The sequence below is a fragment of the Sorghum bicolor genome, chromosome 2, assembly GCF_000003195.3.
Source record: "Sorghum bicolor cultivar BTx623 chromosome 2, Sorghum_bicolor_NCBIv3, whole genome shotgun sequence".
NCBI lineage: Eukaryota > Viridiplantae > Streptophyta > Magnoliopsida > Poales > Poaceae > Sorghum > Sorghum bicolor.
Window position 1 is genome coordinate 71,147,114 of NC_012871.2, and position 13,331 is coordinate 71,160,444.

Below are 13,331 nucleotides of genomic sequence, written 5' to 3' on the forward strand. Positions count from 1 at the left end.
GTGGATTTGTCGCCTTTACCTATGTTTTATTTTATTTTATTAATCCTCTTGCTCTAGTTGGTATTAGACGGCCAGCAGATAATATGGCGGTATCAGAGGCTTGGCCGCTGTGCGATATTGTGCAAAGACATGCACCGGACAATCTAGCGCGATAGGAATTGCACGATAAGAAAATACAAGCACCGTATTGTCTAGTGGTGTTCCTAGTTTTCTGGCAATTTTTTCGAACGGCTCTTTGTGGATGGGGCTATATATATGAGGTTGCCTCACATTATTTGGGTATGCTGAAGTCAAGTATTTTACGAATTCAAAGAAGTGTTTCTACACTCCAACCACCCACTAAAGTCATTCAAGATAGTATCCAAGACCAGATAGACATTATAGTGCACCCTTTGTGAGGTTCAGGCCACCTTTCCCTTCTATCTTGGTGGTTGGAAGGGGCTTGAGGTCTTTGTGACCTTTCATTGAAAACAAAAACCAAATATGAAATCATGAAAGCCGCTAAAAAAACGAAGCACAAAATAGAATTTGAAACCAAGAAAAGAAAACTTGTCTATGAAAAAACAAATTGAAACTCACGGTTGTGCCGTTATTTGAATTAAGGTTCCTATTCACGTTATTCAGGATCGGTTTGGTATAGGATTCCTGACTATTCAGGTTACCTTAAGAAACCTTGTGTCATATAGAAAGAGAAACACAGACAGTTTCCACTTTCATTAAGTTAGAAGAACATGGACAAAAATTGAGCTGAAATGTTAGCTCTTTAATATTATACTAATACTAATAATAGATATAGATTTGTTGTATCTCAGACCAACCAGACATGACTAGATATTTGTCTTTACCAAGCAATGCGAAATCTCATAATATCATAATATTTTAATGATCATAGTGAAAAAAGAAACACAGGTAAATGCCCTAATATGGTGTCCTCGATTAAATGAACTATGAACGTAGATGCAGGCCAGCCTAGTCCAACAAAAGCAGTTGAACAAAAATATTATTCTTTTTTTCAGAATTTTACAGAAAGATGAGAAAATGTTGAACTATAACTTCATCTGACCAACACCTCCCCTGAATGATCCATATAAAGGCCTCGATCTCCTGAAGCTGTAAATATCAGTTATCTCACACGACTGCGGCGGCGGAGCATTTTGCACTATTGTTTCGTACTCCGCAGAATGGAGACCACCGTACACTTGTATACTAAGAATCTTCTTTTGTGGTGCATTAACCTTCACATGATCATTGAAGAAGTCTATCAACTCTTCCTTCTTGAGCTCCCTCAGTGCAGCAACCTGCCATCACAGAATTATCTTGAGACTTGAGTTCACAGAACAATACACGAAGACAATCAAATGAGTACACACCTCTTCTTGTTTTCTATCGAATTTGAGGGTTCCTTCAGAAATCTCTCCCCAGAAGAAAGCTGATTCCTCGCGTATATTTTTGTATTTCTCCAGTTTCATATCAATAAGAGCACTTACATTACTCTGCAGGAGAGGCCATTCAATTGTTATAGCTGCATGCATAACCATGTCACAAAGCCAGAGAATGCTGTAAGAGAAGCAAACAGGTTGAGTTGTCACTTTTTGTTCGGGGGGTTTGTGTACTGATTTGATTTTGTGACTTTCTGTGTTTTTGTTGGGTCTTCTTTTCCACTTTTGTATCTCTACTTTGAAGTGTTATTGGACCAGCTTTCCCCTGATAATAATAACACATGCAGATCTCCTGCATTATTCCAGGGAAAAAATCAAACAATTCTCCTAATAAAAATGTCAGTCTCTCCGTTCTGGCTAGAATTTAGAATCAAGCCCAATGTAATAATTTTCACTGTAGGCCTGGCCATGGTGCTCCAGATGCTAATGCTCGGTGGCCAAGTGCCAAAAGATCAGAAAACACGAGAATCATGTCAGAAGTAAGAGCATCTCCAACAACTTGGTAAAATTCACTTGTCAAATCTTGAGTTATAGCAAGTTGCTAATTTGTTTAGCAAAAGAAAAAAGGATGTGTCTCCAATAAGTTGCTATTCTCACTTGGTAAAAATAGAGGATGACAGATGGGACCCGCTCACTTGGTAAAAGAATATGTGTCTCCAACAAGTTGCGCTCGGGATAGCAACTTGGGATAGCAACTTGACAAATCTCGGCAGTAGAAACCTCTGGATAGCAACTTGGGAATTTTAGCAAGTTGAGATAAGGAGTTGTTGGAGGAGGATTTTTATGCTTTTAGCAAATTTGGTAGGATAACATGTTGAAATACCAAGTTGTTGGAGATGCTCTAAGCAGCCATAATTCCAAGCAAAGAAAATCCATAGCACAGCAAAATTTGAACCAAAAATAAGGCCAACGTCTTGGGAATAAGATAAGAAAGCTCACTTATGAGTCCTACCCTTGTTCATTACCAACACATGGGTGAAGAAAGAGTATCATCCTTCACAATTAATAATAAGTATCGGTGGTTGGAAATGCAACTAGCTTTCATTCTGGCTGATATAACAATACTAGAAAACTCAACTTGCAATAGGTTTGTCTTACTTGTCAGTCAAATAACAGAATCAAGACCTGGTGCCAGACAGCATAGATTTTTCAGCTATGATTACCAAGCATGTAATTTTTCACTACTAATTAAGCAGTTTAGGTATGGGTTTTTAATTTCAACACAATGATGTGACTCTGAGTGGGGTGTGTCTTGTATGGGTTCCTTTCCCATTTTTTCTATTTAATATAATGATGCCTACAAATAGGAAATAGGAACCAACATCGTTATAGATTGGAACTGGGTGCAAATAGCTTGATAATTCAGTAATTACATGGAAAGAGAAACATGTCTAACCTTGAACTCTGTATCAGACATATTGTAGAGAGTGCCTTCAAACATGTTGAGAAAATTTACAACTCTGGCATCCAGATTGGCAGGATCCTGTTGAAAATTGTACTGAACTTATTAGAGCTGAAGAGTAATTACACATGTTCAAAAGAAGCACTAGAATTGTGAAGAGGATATTTTAAAATTAAAATAACAGAAATGGATAAAATTAGTAATTGAGTATATTTACCTTAACAGTTGACTGGATTATAAATTGCAACCCACGAACACCTGAATCATTTCTGGGCAAACAAACGTACACATTTTATTGCCAAATTCATCACACAAAAAGAAAAGACAAGATAAATTCTCATGTAATCATAAAAATAAGAAAGGCTTCCTTGTACCTTTGCCTAAGAAGCGCTATGTAGCCAAGTTGCTCAACTGATCGCAATTGATGAAAAGCTGGCTGCTTGCCAACAAGAGCAAGTAGTTGAAGTAGAACATTTTGCTTGACATTATCCTGATGAGTCTGCAAATATGAGGATATTGTTATAGCACTAGATTGTGTGGCAGATGGCAAATCCTGAGACCTGGCACAATGGAATTGATACACGCATGCACAAAATTAAAGAACAGGACTGCTTGAGCATCAACTATGTCGCACAGTTGACATGGTGTAGCACTATGCAGATTCAATAGTCTGTCCATAGCACATTTTTAGAATCAATTGATATTACTTGAGGTACTTTTCACTGAAAACAATCATTCAAGAACAAATATAGAAAGCATGCCTGAATATAGTGCAGAAGAGCAGAATTTTCATCTTGGTGATTTGAGCACATTGCTGGATAATAGTATCTCAAACCCTTTTCAAGCTTTACAATCCTCTTGGCAAGATGCTGTGATGGGGATAGTGGCTTGCAAGCACTAATAGGTGCATTGAATAAGACATCTTCAAGATGGTGAACGATATTTTTTGCTTCATTGGCTTCAATATTACCTGAAAATGATATATGCAGTTAAGAAGGGTAACGATGCAGAATATCCTCAGTCAAGACAGAAAAATATGAAATCAGGGTATTGAATCAAATTCTTTTGAGGATGAATCAAATATTCAAGACAACTGATAAATAGATAAACCTGCAAAATAACACTCGATGAAGGTTTTTGATAGCAAACGGGGCAAAAAAATTCCCAGATCACTAGCTTCGAGATGGGAAAGTGCAGAAAATTCCTCATCCCATGGCCATGCTTGGTCCTCCAGTATCAGAGAACAATAATATAAGACTTGCTGGTATGGCTGCCGAAACTTGAAATTTTCATACTCCTTTGTCATAGCTTCCTGATGACAAAAGAAAATGCCTTTAGTTCATACAAAGTGCAAAGGCAGTCTCAGCTTGCAATTGCATCACCTGGAAACAAGTACAGTAGGTTGAGCGGAATAATAAAGAAGACATGACCAGAAGCACCTTTTGATATTCTAGAACACCTAGGGTAACAGATACTATCAACTCGATTATTAGATAATAAAAGTCACAATTCGAATAACAAGCAACAAACGTATGTCATGCTAATTGCCCAAAGATATTCAGATAATTTGCTTTACATAAAAAGATACTACAACAGGGTCGCAAAAAAAAAGTGTACTCAGTCCCAGCCACCAAAACTATTACCTTTTCTATTAAAAAAACAACAAGAAAGAATATCTGATCCTTGTACTGTGTTTAGCAAATTAAAATAAGACGTCGAGAAGGTTCTTTGTTCTGTAAGAGAGAGATAGGGGAACAAAAATTCTCACGGTTAAATTGGAGTTTCCAAATTGGGTATTTGAATGTGAACCCAGTCCCAACTCTTAAGGACTCATAGAAGTTCTGGACATACAACTCACAAAAGAACCAAACAACATGCAAATTTGCAGGGAACTATTGTCGATCACCTTTATCACAGAAAAACGGTCAGCCTTAACTTCAAATTCTGCAATTTTGCCAATAACAGTCTCCAAAAGGGTTCTCATTTTGTCATTGAAGCCAACCATAGTTACCTACAAGATAGTACAGACATCGAATGGTAAAGAAATAGCATTAAGTTTTCAAACAGAACACAAGAAATCTATTTTGTATCATGTTATGAATTGTACTTCCCATTCCAAATTATAAGATGTTTCGACTTTTTAGATACATTGATTTACTATGTATCTAGACATAGTGTATATCTAAGTGCATAGCAAAAACTATGTATCTAGAAAGGCCAAAACATCTTATAATTTGGAGTGGGGGGAGTAGGTAGTAACCCACTGAATACTAGTTAGAAAAATGTATCCATCATCAAGGAACAACATCAGGCAGGCACTCTGGTACCAGCAGTTTCCATGAGCACATCAGCATTGCAAGGGGCGTCAGAACTTACAACCCACTAAAATGTGATTTGTATATAAAAGCACCAAACAGCAAAGAAACTGTAAAACTTCATATTGCGCGTGTGAGCATGCATGTTGTACATTAGGGCCAATGCTCAAGCAAGATCCAAGGCATTATATCAGTCCAAGTACTATATTTTTACAACAGTCAAAAAATACAAATAACCAAATTATAGCACTAATATATGTGTGTGAATTACTTGAAAAAACCAACCTGAAAACCAGTGTCATTTGGCTTAACAGCATAATAGAGGCCAGCAACTTGCGCGTCATAAGCTGAAAGCAAAAACAAAATTGGTGTATCATTACAAAAGATAGAGTGGAAGTCTGGAACAAGCTAACTTAAAAAAAAACAATAACAACCTTCCATGATACAATCCCTGACTCATGACAAAACATGTATCTGAGAAAGTCAAGGCCATAACATTTGTAAAAACTCATTTCACGGACATCCCATATTGGCATTTCATGCTAACTTTTATTTCTTTAACTGCTTGTATTAACTGATATATATGCATACGAATCATTGCTAAACACATTCCAATAAGATTTTTTTTCCACAGTTCCCATTTCCAGTATCTAATACATGCTGTATCCATTAATATACCCATGACAAATTATATGAGAAACAAGTGAAAGAATGCACTAAAGAAATTGATCAGCCTGTGCTGGAACTTGGAAGAATCATAAAAACAGATATCTAAGGGAGTCATACACACCATAATCATTCAAATAATCCATAAGCAACCTCGTGAATACATCAGTAAGAACTGCTGACTCAGGTGAGCTTTGGGACAGTGGACAGTGAAAATCCATCTTGATATAAGCCTTGGGTGTGAAAAACATTGTATCGGGCTTGTACCAGAGTCTCGAAAATGATGTCTTCCTCAGCATGGCAGGAAAACTTGCCTGGATGTAACAGAGAGATAGAGAATAAGCAAACCAGATAAAGTTAAGCAGGCAAACCATTCAAAATATTACCTTTTCCTCTACACATTTCAATGAAAGATCATTTGGAATAAAGATGTTACGTTTTGGCAGGTCTAGATCTTCCTTAGGGGCTTTATCTACCCAATTCTGCAAAATAATTACAGGATATAAGACACAGGTACTTTTCTAGCTTCAATACAGAAAGTAATGGTGTCCAAAAATGTACCTGTATGATTGATGGAGGGACAGCTTCAACAGAATATGATGTACCATACCATGGCTCTGCTAAGTTTGTTTTCCCTTCAAACTTTTTTGATTCCCAGAATATTCTGATAGGAAATATGGAGAGCAAAGAGAGATTTAAACAGAGGGAGCAAAAAAATGCAAGACAGAAAAAAAAAATCTCCATTTGTAATTTGTATGCTCCCGTACTCCCTCCGTCCCAGAAAGACTGCAATTCTGGACTCGGGAGAGAAACCAAGGTGGCCGGCAAATGAAGAAAATCCCCTATAAGATGCTAGTGATTGAATCAGACACTGCAGTTCTGTTTTTTAATCATAACAAAATAAGAACGCACACTCCATGGATAGATCCACTACGGCGGCAGACCTCACCTCCCCAGCAGCCCTGCCTGCGGCATCCGAGATTTGAAGGAACTTTGATGGGGAACGGGGAGGTTCGAGAGCACTCCACGGAGCGGCAGAGATGAAAAGTGCACAAATCTTTTACTTCTTTTTACGGGCATGGGGTCTTTTTTACAGGAGATGTGGATATTTTTTTTACGGGAGACATAAATATTTGGCGTGCAGTGGTTATATGAATGGGTCCCACATAGGCCTGCTATCCTATCCTGTTGCCTATATTGGCGTTTTTTTCTGAGACAAAATTCAAATCGTATGCGGTCTTTGTGGAACGGAGGGAGTAGTGCCCTGAGAATTACCTTACAGTCTCAGGAGTCAATTCATTTAAAATATTCTGAATAGCATCTGGTGAAAACTTTGATGGCACAGATGATGCAATCAACCAATCTTCTGGTGGGAAAATCTGTGGACAAAAAGGATCCATTAATGGGTGGCATAGTTTAGCATTATTTAAAAACAAAATAAGCATTTGGGATAGCTTATACTATATTAATCTAGGGAACTACCATATCCCAACATTATATATAAAACCACATTGTACAACATTTGTATAATTGTGTGAATTTGCCTACATAATACATATAGATCAACATTTAGCACACTCAGATTGCAATGTGCCTAGACATATGACTACCACAACCATGGAAGTAACGAAATGTATAGTTCTGTGGAAATCAAACACACTGTTTCTACGTATTATTTTGGTACTTCAATGGTATGCAAATTAAAGAAAATGTTGATATGTTGCTTTTCTTTCATTCAATCAATAAGCATTACTAATATAAAGCTATTCACAAAGACAATAGGTTGCAAAAGTCAAGATATGATTTAAATATGTGACCAATTTTTAGTTTTCAACAGGCATGTGCAAATAAATCCAGTATACAAAAGGGCAACAGTTGTGAAAATAAATCTAAGATAAGCATAACTGAAGTACCTGCATGTTTGAAGAAATATTTACAACATAATTGATAGGGGGGCTCTTGTCTCGATAGTGAAATCCTGTCTCACAGATAGCTTGAAGCTGCAAAGTCCAACCAAAAATGTATTAGTACACGAAAAAGTACATTTAAAAAATCTGAAGCAAAGGGAGAGAGAGAGAGAGAGAGAGAGATCAACATCTTTACATTGTTGAACAATACATTTGTATGACTTGATTGCTTTATCTCGCACGTCACAGAAGCATATTTTAGTTATGCAAGTGTTGATGATACAAACATAAATGACTGTTTCAAGACAACCCATGTTCAATTGGGTGATGAAGGAACATGCATTACATTGCAAGAATACCCCAAAATCAGAACTGTCTTGTATGTTCAACTAACTACAGTGGAACATATCAGACAACTAGCTACGAAATAAGAACAAGGGTCGAAGAAATCATAACATGGTACTATATCTCATGAAAAATTATTTTCAATGCAGACTTTTGTTCATATTATAGTGTAAGGCAGGTATTACTGATAAAGGGGAAGTGGCCTGATCGACTAAATTCCAAGATATACTAATATATTCATGGAAAGTTGGAAACTGAAAGAATCGCTGACATGCATGCACAAAGCTTTTGACTCCTAAAAAATTAAAAATGATTTGGTTGGTAAGTGCAACATTGTTCATGTTTATAATAAAAAAACATGTATTCCAGACCAAATTACCTCATCAAATATCCACTTAGGAGTTCCAGAGGTCTGCAGCAACTTTATATATCTGAACAATAGTCCAACAGTATCCTCCATGTGTTCTATCACCAGTAACCAGATTTGTGATCTTCATTTGCATTTAAAAAGTTCATATCAAAATGGCCCTTCAGAAATTACAACTCACCCTGGCCTACATCTGTAAGCTGAATAACAACGGAGAAGAAAGAAAAATCATGACTCCAATCCCCTTCGCCAGCTTCCAAACTTATAGCCCATCCTGAATATTGAACAGAACTACAATTCAATCATGATGACAAAATAAAGAGGATAAAAAGCAGAGTTCTCTTGGGGAGGAATGAGAATGTCAGCAAATAAATTTCATACATGGAAAAGGAGTGACACGAGCATGATATATAGTTCACACACACACACAGAGGAGGCAACCCAACCCAACCCAAAAGCCCCAGCAAACACACGTCTTTCCTCTTCTGGCATGCAGTAAAGATTCCTAAACTGCAAAGAAGGTCACGGAAGGATAACTTACCCAACTTCTTAAGTATGTAAAAAAGAGATCCTTCTCCTTCATGACCAATCAGATGGCTAATGTACTTGCAAGGGCCTTCTTTGTAACGCCGAATATTGGGAGTGATTGGAAATAGGATTCTCAAAGTGTGCCCTTGTTTAATGGGAACTGCTTTGACAAGGATCTGCAAGGGAACAACTCGCATAAACAAGTGCATGAGCATCTGTAGCTGCAAGTCTCATTTGTCAACTCATCATATCCTGTAAATAGTAAACCTGGAGATGTTCACGTGTACATGGATGACCAGGAAATGAAAATGGCTTCCTCCCAACATCTCTAATATCGCAGAACTTATTTTCAACAAGGTTCTGCAGGTTATCAAGACTATCTGCAAAATACAAAAGATATGAGAAGCAAAATAACCAAAAAAAAATAGCAGCATATAACTTGTAAGAAATACAGAACAGTTTGATGGAGAACCTTTTCCATACACAACGAGTTGCATCAAGTTGGCTGAGTAGTGTGAATCATAAAATTTAATAAGCTCAAGCCTTGTGTCCAATCCTTTCTCCTTTGCTTTAACTTCAAGAGTATTCCAATTTCCTAATCAATAAGAATTCTTAATATCAATTCTAAGGAATTGTCCAATATTTCAAGCAAGCAGTGACCAGTGAGAATCATTTCTAAGGAATTGTCCACTATTTGAAGCAAGCAGTGAAAATCAGTTCTAAGGAACTGTCCAATATTTCAAGCAAGCAGTGAAGCATATATCACAAAAAGTCTTTATTACACTGAAACATTAGCAAAGAGAAAACATCTAAGATGGCTGTAGGAGGTTCATACCACACACCGAGTCATTGACCAAGTCATCATTCACAGAGTCAAGTATTTGCTTAGTTATTTTCAAAATATTAAGTTCTTTATACTATGAACTCCATTTATTTTAATATTAACAGCAAGACACTCATATCTACTGGGGAGCTTTTGTGCCCTTACAAGATTCTATCACAAACAAAAACTGAAATAAAAGGTTTCTGTAAACAACCAGTATGAATGCCAAAATGAAGAGATATCACGCCATTCAAAGAAATATACGTAGAAAGTAAGCAGTATATCATCAATGTCATTAATGGTATGTGATGTAAGAACAGAAAGGAAAGGAAAAAAACATTGTTCAGATAACAACCAGTGCTGAACTTATGATAAGGATGATTCTCTGCACAAAGATGCTTCTGAAGCTGAAAACAAAAAAGGACAGATATAAATAAAATCAGATCTCTGTAACTAAGCTGCCTGCTTATTTAACATAAGCTTGGAAAATGCAAGTACCTGACTCATTCGCCAAGGATCTGACAAGAGGTTTTTCTGATTTTCTAAAAGTGGAAAATGGAAATTAGAATTTAAAATGTGATTCCAGCAACAGCAACAGAAAAAGAAATCACATACCAGAGTCAACAGCTTTTATTTCCCTAAGTGTAGCATCTGGAGACATCAATGGCTTGATAAAAAATTGTGCAAACCTAAGATTAGATGGCATAAGCATAAGTGAAATTCCTCAAAAGGAAAATAAGGTAAAAACAAAGAAAGCAATAGGAGATACCTATCTAAAGCATCATGCAGGCTATCACTGTTCACATCGAAATAGAAGTTTGTGTGTTCAGATGATGTGAAAGCATTGGTTGAACCACCATGCTACAAGAAAACACACATTATCCAAGCACTTATACCATAAGCAACACATAGTGACATAAATTTAGTGGAGTAAAATGCATGGGTGGTCCAGTAAACTTTGAACATTAATTTGTGTTAGCACATTATCATATTTTTACAAACTTTTGTCATATTAAAAAATAATATAATTTGACGAATTGTTAGTCAAAACTTATGAAGACTGACCTCTTAATACAGTAATACACCTTACAGAAAGAAAAGGAGGGAATACTATGGAATCACAAATCAGTATATGCTCCTTCCCAAGAAATCAAACAAAGGCTAAGTGATAATTTGGATCGCAAGTTCTATTCATAAGGGTTTGTTGGTTTGTGCCCAAATTTGCCGCACCAAATCTTGTCCAGCTACATAACTCTGGCACTCATTTCGATTGTTGCCAAAATTTTAGCAATTCCAAGCCTCCTAGCTCTCATCCTGTCCATTTCTTGCCAATCTTTTCTGAAACTGTGAGCTAGCGAAACCTTGATCAAAATTTGGCACATTTGGATTTCGCCACAAACCAAAGAGGACCGATCTGTGGAATAGTGCCTTTTGTTTTGCAAATTTGTTAATGTTGATTGGTTATTGTTAGTTCAGGATTTAGGATATATCGAGCGAAAATGTTCCTTTGGCTATTACCAGCTTTCAATTTTCAATTGTTTGTTTTTCAATTGTCTTTTCTGGGAAAAGAAAAGTTCAAGTAGTTCTCCAGAACTCATTATTTGAGTTAGAGAAAGCTGATTTTCTCTACAGTTGAGGCTTTCATCAGATCTAAAAACAAGTAAAACAACAAATTACATAAAACAATTACATACATTTACAGGGATCTATATGTAAGTAGTATAAACAAGACAAAGAAAATTCTCAACGTGGCGAAATAAGACATACCTCTGCAATGTACTTTGAGTAACTGTCTTCTTCTGGATATTTTTCACTGGCATAGAAAAGCATATGCTCTGGAAAATTGGAAACATTCATAAGGATAGGGGGGGAAAGAACGACCCACATAGTATTCAATTTTCATCAAGATGTTAGTAAAACTGCAACTAAAGCAATATAAAAACAGAACATAAGTGTCTATATATGTAAAAAATACAAATTAGATATATTGTTTATATATTACTGAGTCCACAGATATTTAATTATCAGCTTAAAGGATCCCAGCAATTGAGTAAAGCATCAAACAAAGCAAAAAATGCATAGATAAAATTCAGGAAACTTTATAGAATGTCAGACAACTTGCATGTTCATCAGCTAATTCAACGGAACTTTCAACTAGCATATGCCACCCATAAATGGGAGCATACTATCAAAATGACAACATGTACTGGTATTTTCTCAGCACCAATCACATTATTGGCTTTTATTTTGTTGTCATGCATGTATGGTTTAAGATGAGTAAGTTGTCTCGATGCTTTTTCACCACTAAGCAACAAGATACTTGCAGATTTACTGGGTAGAACTTAGTTTCTCCAAACCAAGTGACTCTACGACTCATCATTTTTCAGGATTACTTTTTTTGAGAGAGTATTTTCAGGATTACTGGGGTGTCCCAGTCCACACATCATCAAACAATTCATACTTTCTTGTAAATTTCAAATTTAGCAAAAAAAAATGCCAAGGAAGTTCTTTATTCAGCACGGCATGTTCGCTCCACGCATCAAATTCAACGATATTTTGACGGGTGATAAAAGTTCATTTTGAGATGTTTTTTCACAGAAACCAGTACAGACTTGGATGCTCAAATGGAATATGGCAGGTTTCAGGAGAGAGAAAAGGTAACATATTTAACTGGACCTAGAGTATCGCTCATCCTCCTTTTTCGTGTTTGATTGCACCTAATGCCTATACTATAGCCCTCTTTATTTCCATGTATAATCACAGGAATAGACAAGTAACATCTGTTTAACAACCAAATGCACTGTAACAAGCATTGGGACCTAAGTTGTCATAAGACGGCAGTACATCAAGATAGCACAGCAAAATATACTACCGTTCACGTATTTCTCACTTCCGAGCTATTCACAACTTATCAGGCAAAAGCTACTAACAAAAATCAGGATCAAGCTGAAGCTAAACAGTAAGCGAGTCCATAGCTTCAGATGCAGCAAGACGAAACAAAACACTGACCGAGGAAGTGTGCGAGCCCCTCCAGCCCATCGGGGTCGCAGAAGTACCCCACCGAAACATTCATTGACGCCGCCGCCTGCAAAACAAGCACAATTCACAACCTCGAAATCTCGCACCAAATTCCAAAACCCACCGGCAAAACCCCGTTCAGTCCATCCTAGCCCGATCGAAGTAGCAGACCTTATCGGTGTCGGGGTCGCTGATGAGCAGGCACTCGAGCGAGTTGGGGAGCACGACGCGGCGGTACCCACGCTTGTCGTTGCGGGGCCTGATGATCTCGACGTCCCCGGTCGCGGTCGCGGACGTCACCGCCGCGGCCTGCGGAGGGGCGGCGCCGTTGGCCGGGTCGCCGGGGGCGTCAGTCTCGCGGGGCCTCGAATCCATCGCGGCGGCAGCACAGCCACCGGGCTCGCCGATGAGACTTGGCGACCGCGACGCTTGGAGCGGAAGTTGGCAACGAAGCGGGGCGGAGCAGTCGAGCTGAGCTAGTTTGGTTTGGCTTTGCTCGCCGCTGTCTGGATTTGGTGGGG

At 37.6% G+C, this 13,331-nt stretch overlaps 1 protein-coding gene across 3 annotated transcripts; it reads right to left on the minus strand.

Annotated features, from left to right (window-relative positions):
• Positions 835 to 13,331, minus strand: LOC110432528 (insulin-degrading enzyme-like 1, peroxisomal). 3 transcript variants are annotated; one of them, XR_002449969.1, is made up of 27 exons: positions 12,982 to 13,331; positions 12,802 to 12,877; positions 11,560 to 11,627; positions 10,562 to 10,653; positions 10,408 to 10,481; positions 10,291 to 10,334; positions 10,148 to 10,199; positions 9,442 to 9,564; positions 9,237 to 9,349; positions 8,983 to 9,145; positions 8,623 to 8,715; positions 8,454 to 8,539; positions 7,736 to 7,822; positions 7,098 to 7,201; positions 6,384 to 6,486; positions 6,209 to 6,304; positions 5,947 to 6,136; positions 5,442 to 5,503; positions 4,748 to 4,852; positions 3,952 to 4,153; positions 3,603 to 3,811; positions 3,216 to 3,340; positions 3,059 to 3,110; positions 2,836 to 2,922; positions 1,590 to 1,731; positions 1,371 to 1,493; positions 835 to 1,298 (listed from the first exon to the last, which is right to left on the minus strand). XR_002449969.1 is itself a non-coding variant. In XM_021453158.1 (26 exons), exons 1-26 carry the CDS (start codon positions 13,183 to 13,185, stop codon positions 1,047 to 1,049), a joined length of 2,985 nt encoding a protein of 994 aa, XP_021308833.1. In that variant the 5' UTR covers positions 13,186 to 13,328; the 3' UTR covers positions 835 to 1,046. The 3 variants fall into 3 exon arrangements, 2 of the variants coding, with proteins under 2 accessions (XP_021308833.1, XP_021308834.1); XM_021453158.1 differs by lacking the exon at positions 1,590 to 1,731 and having other exon boundaries at positions 12,982 to 13,328; XM_021453159.1 differs by lacking the exon at positions 835 to 1,298 and having other exon boundaries at positions 1,590 to 1,704.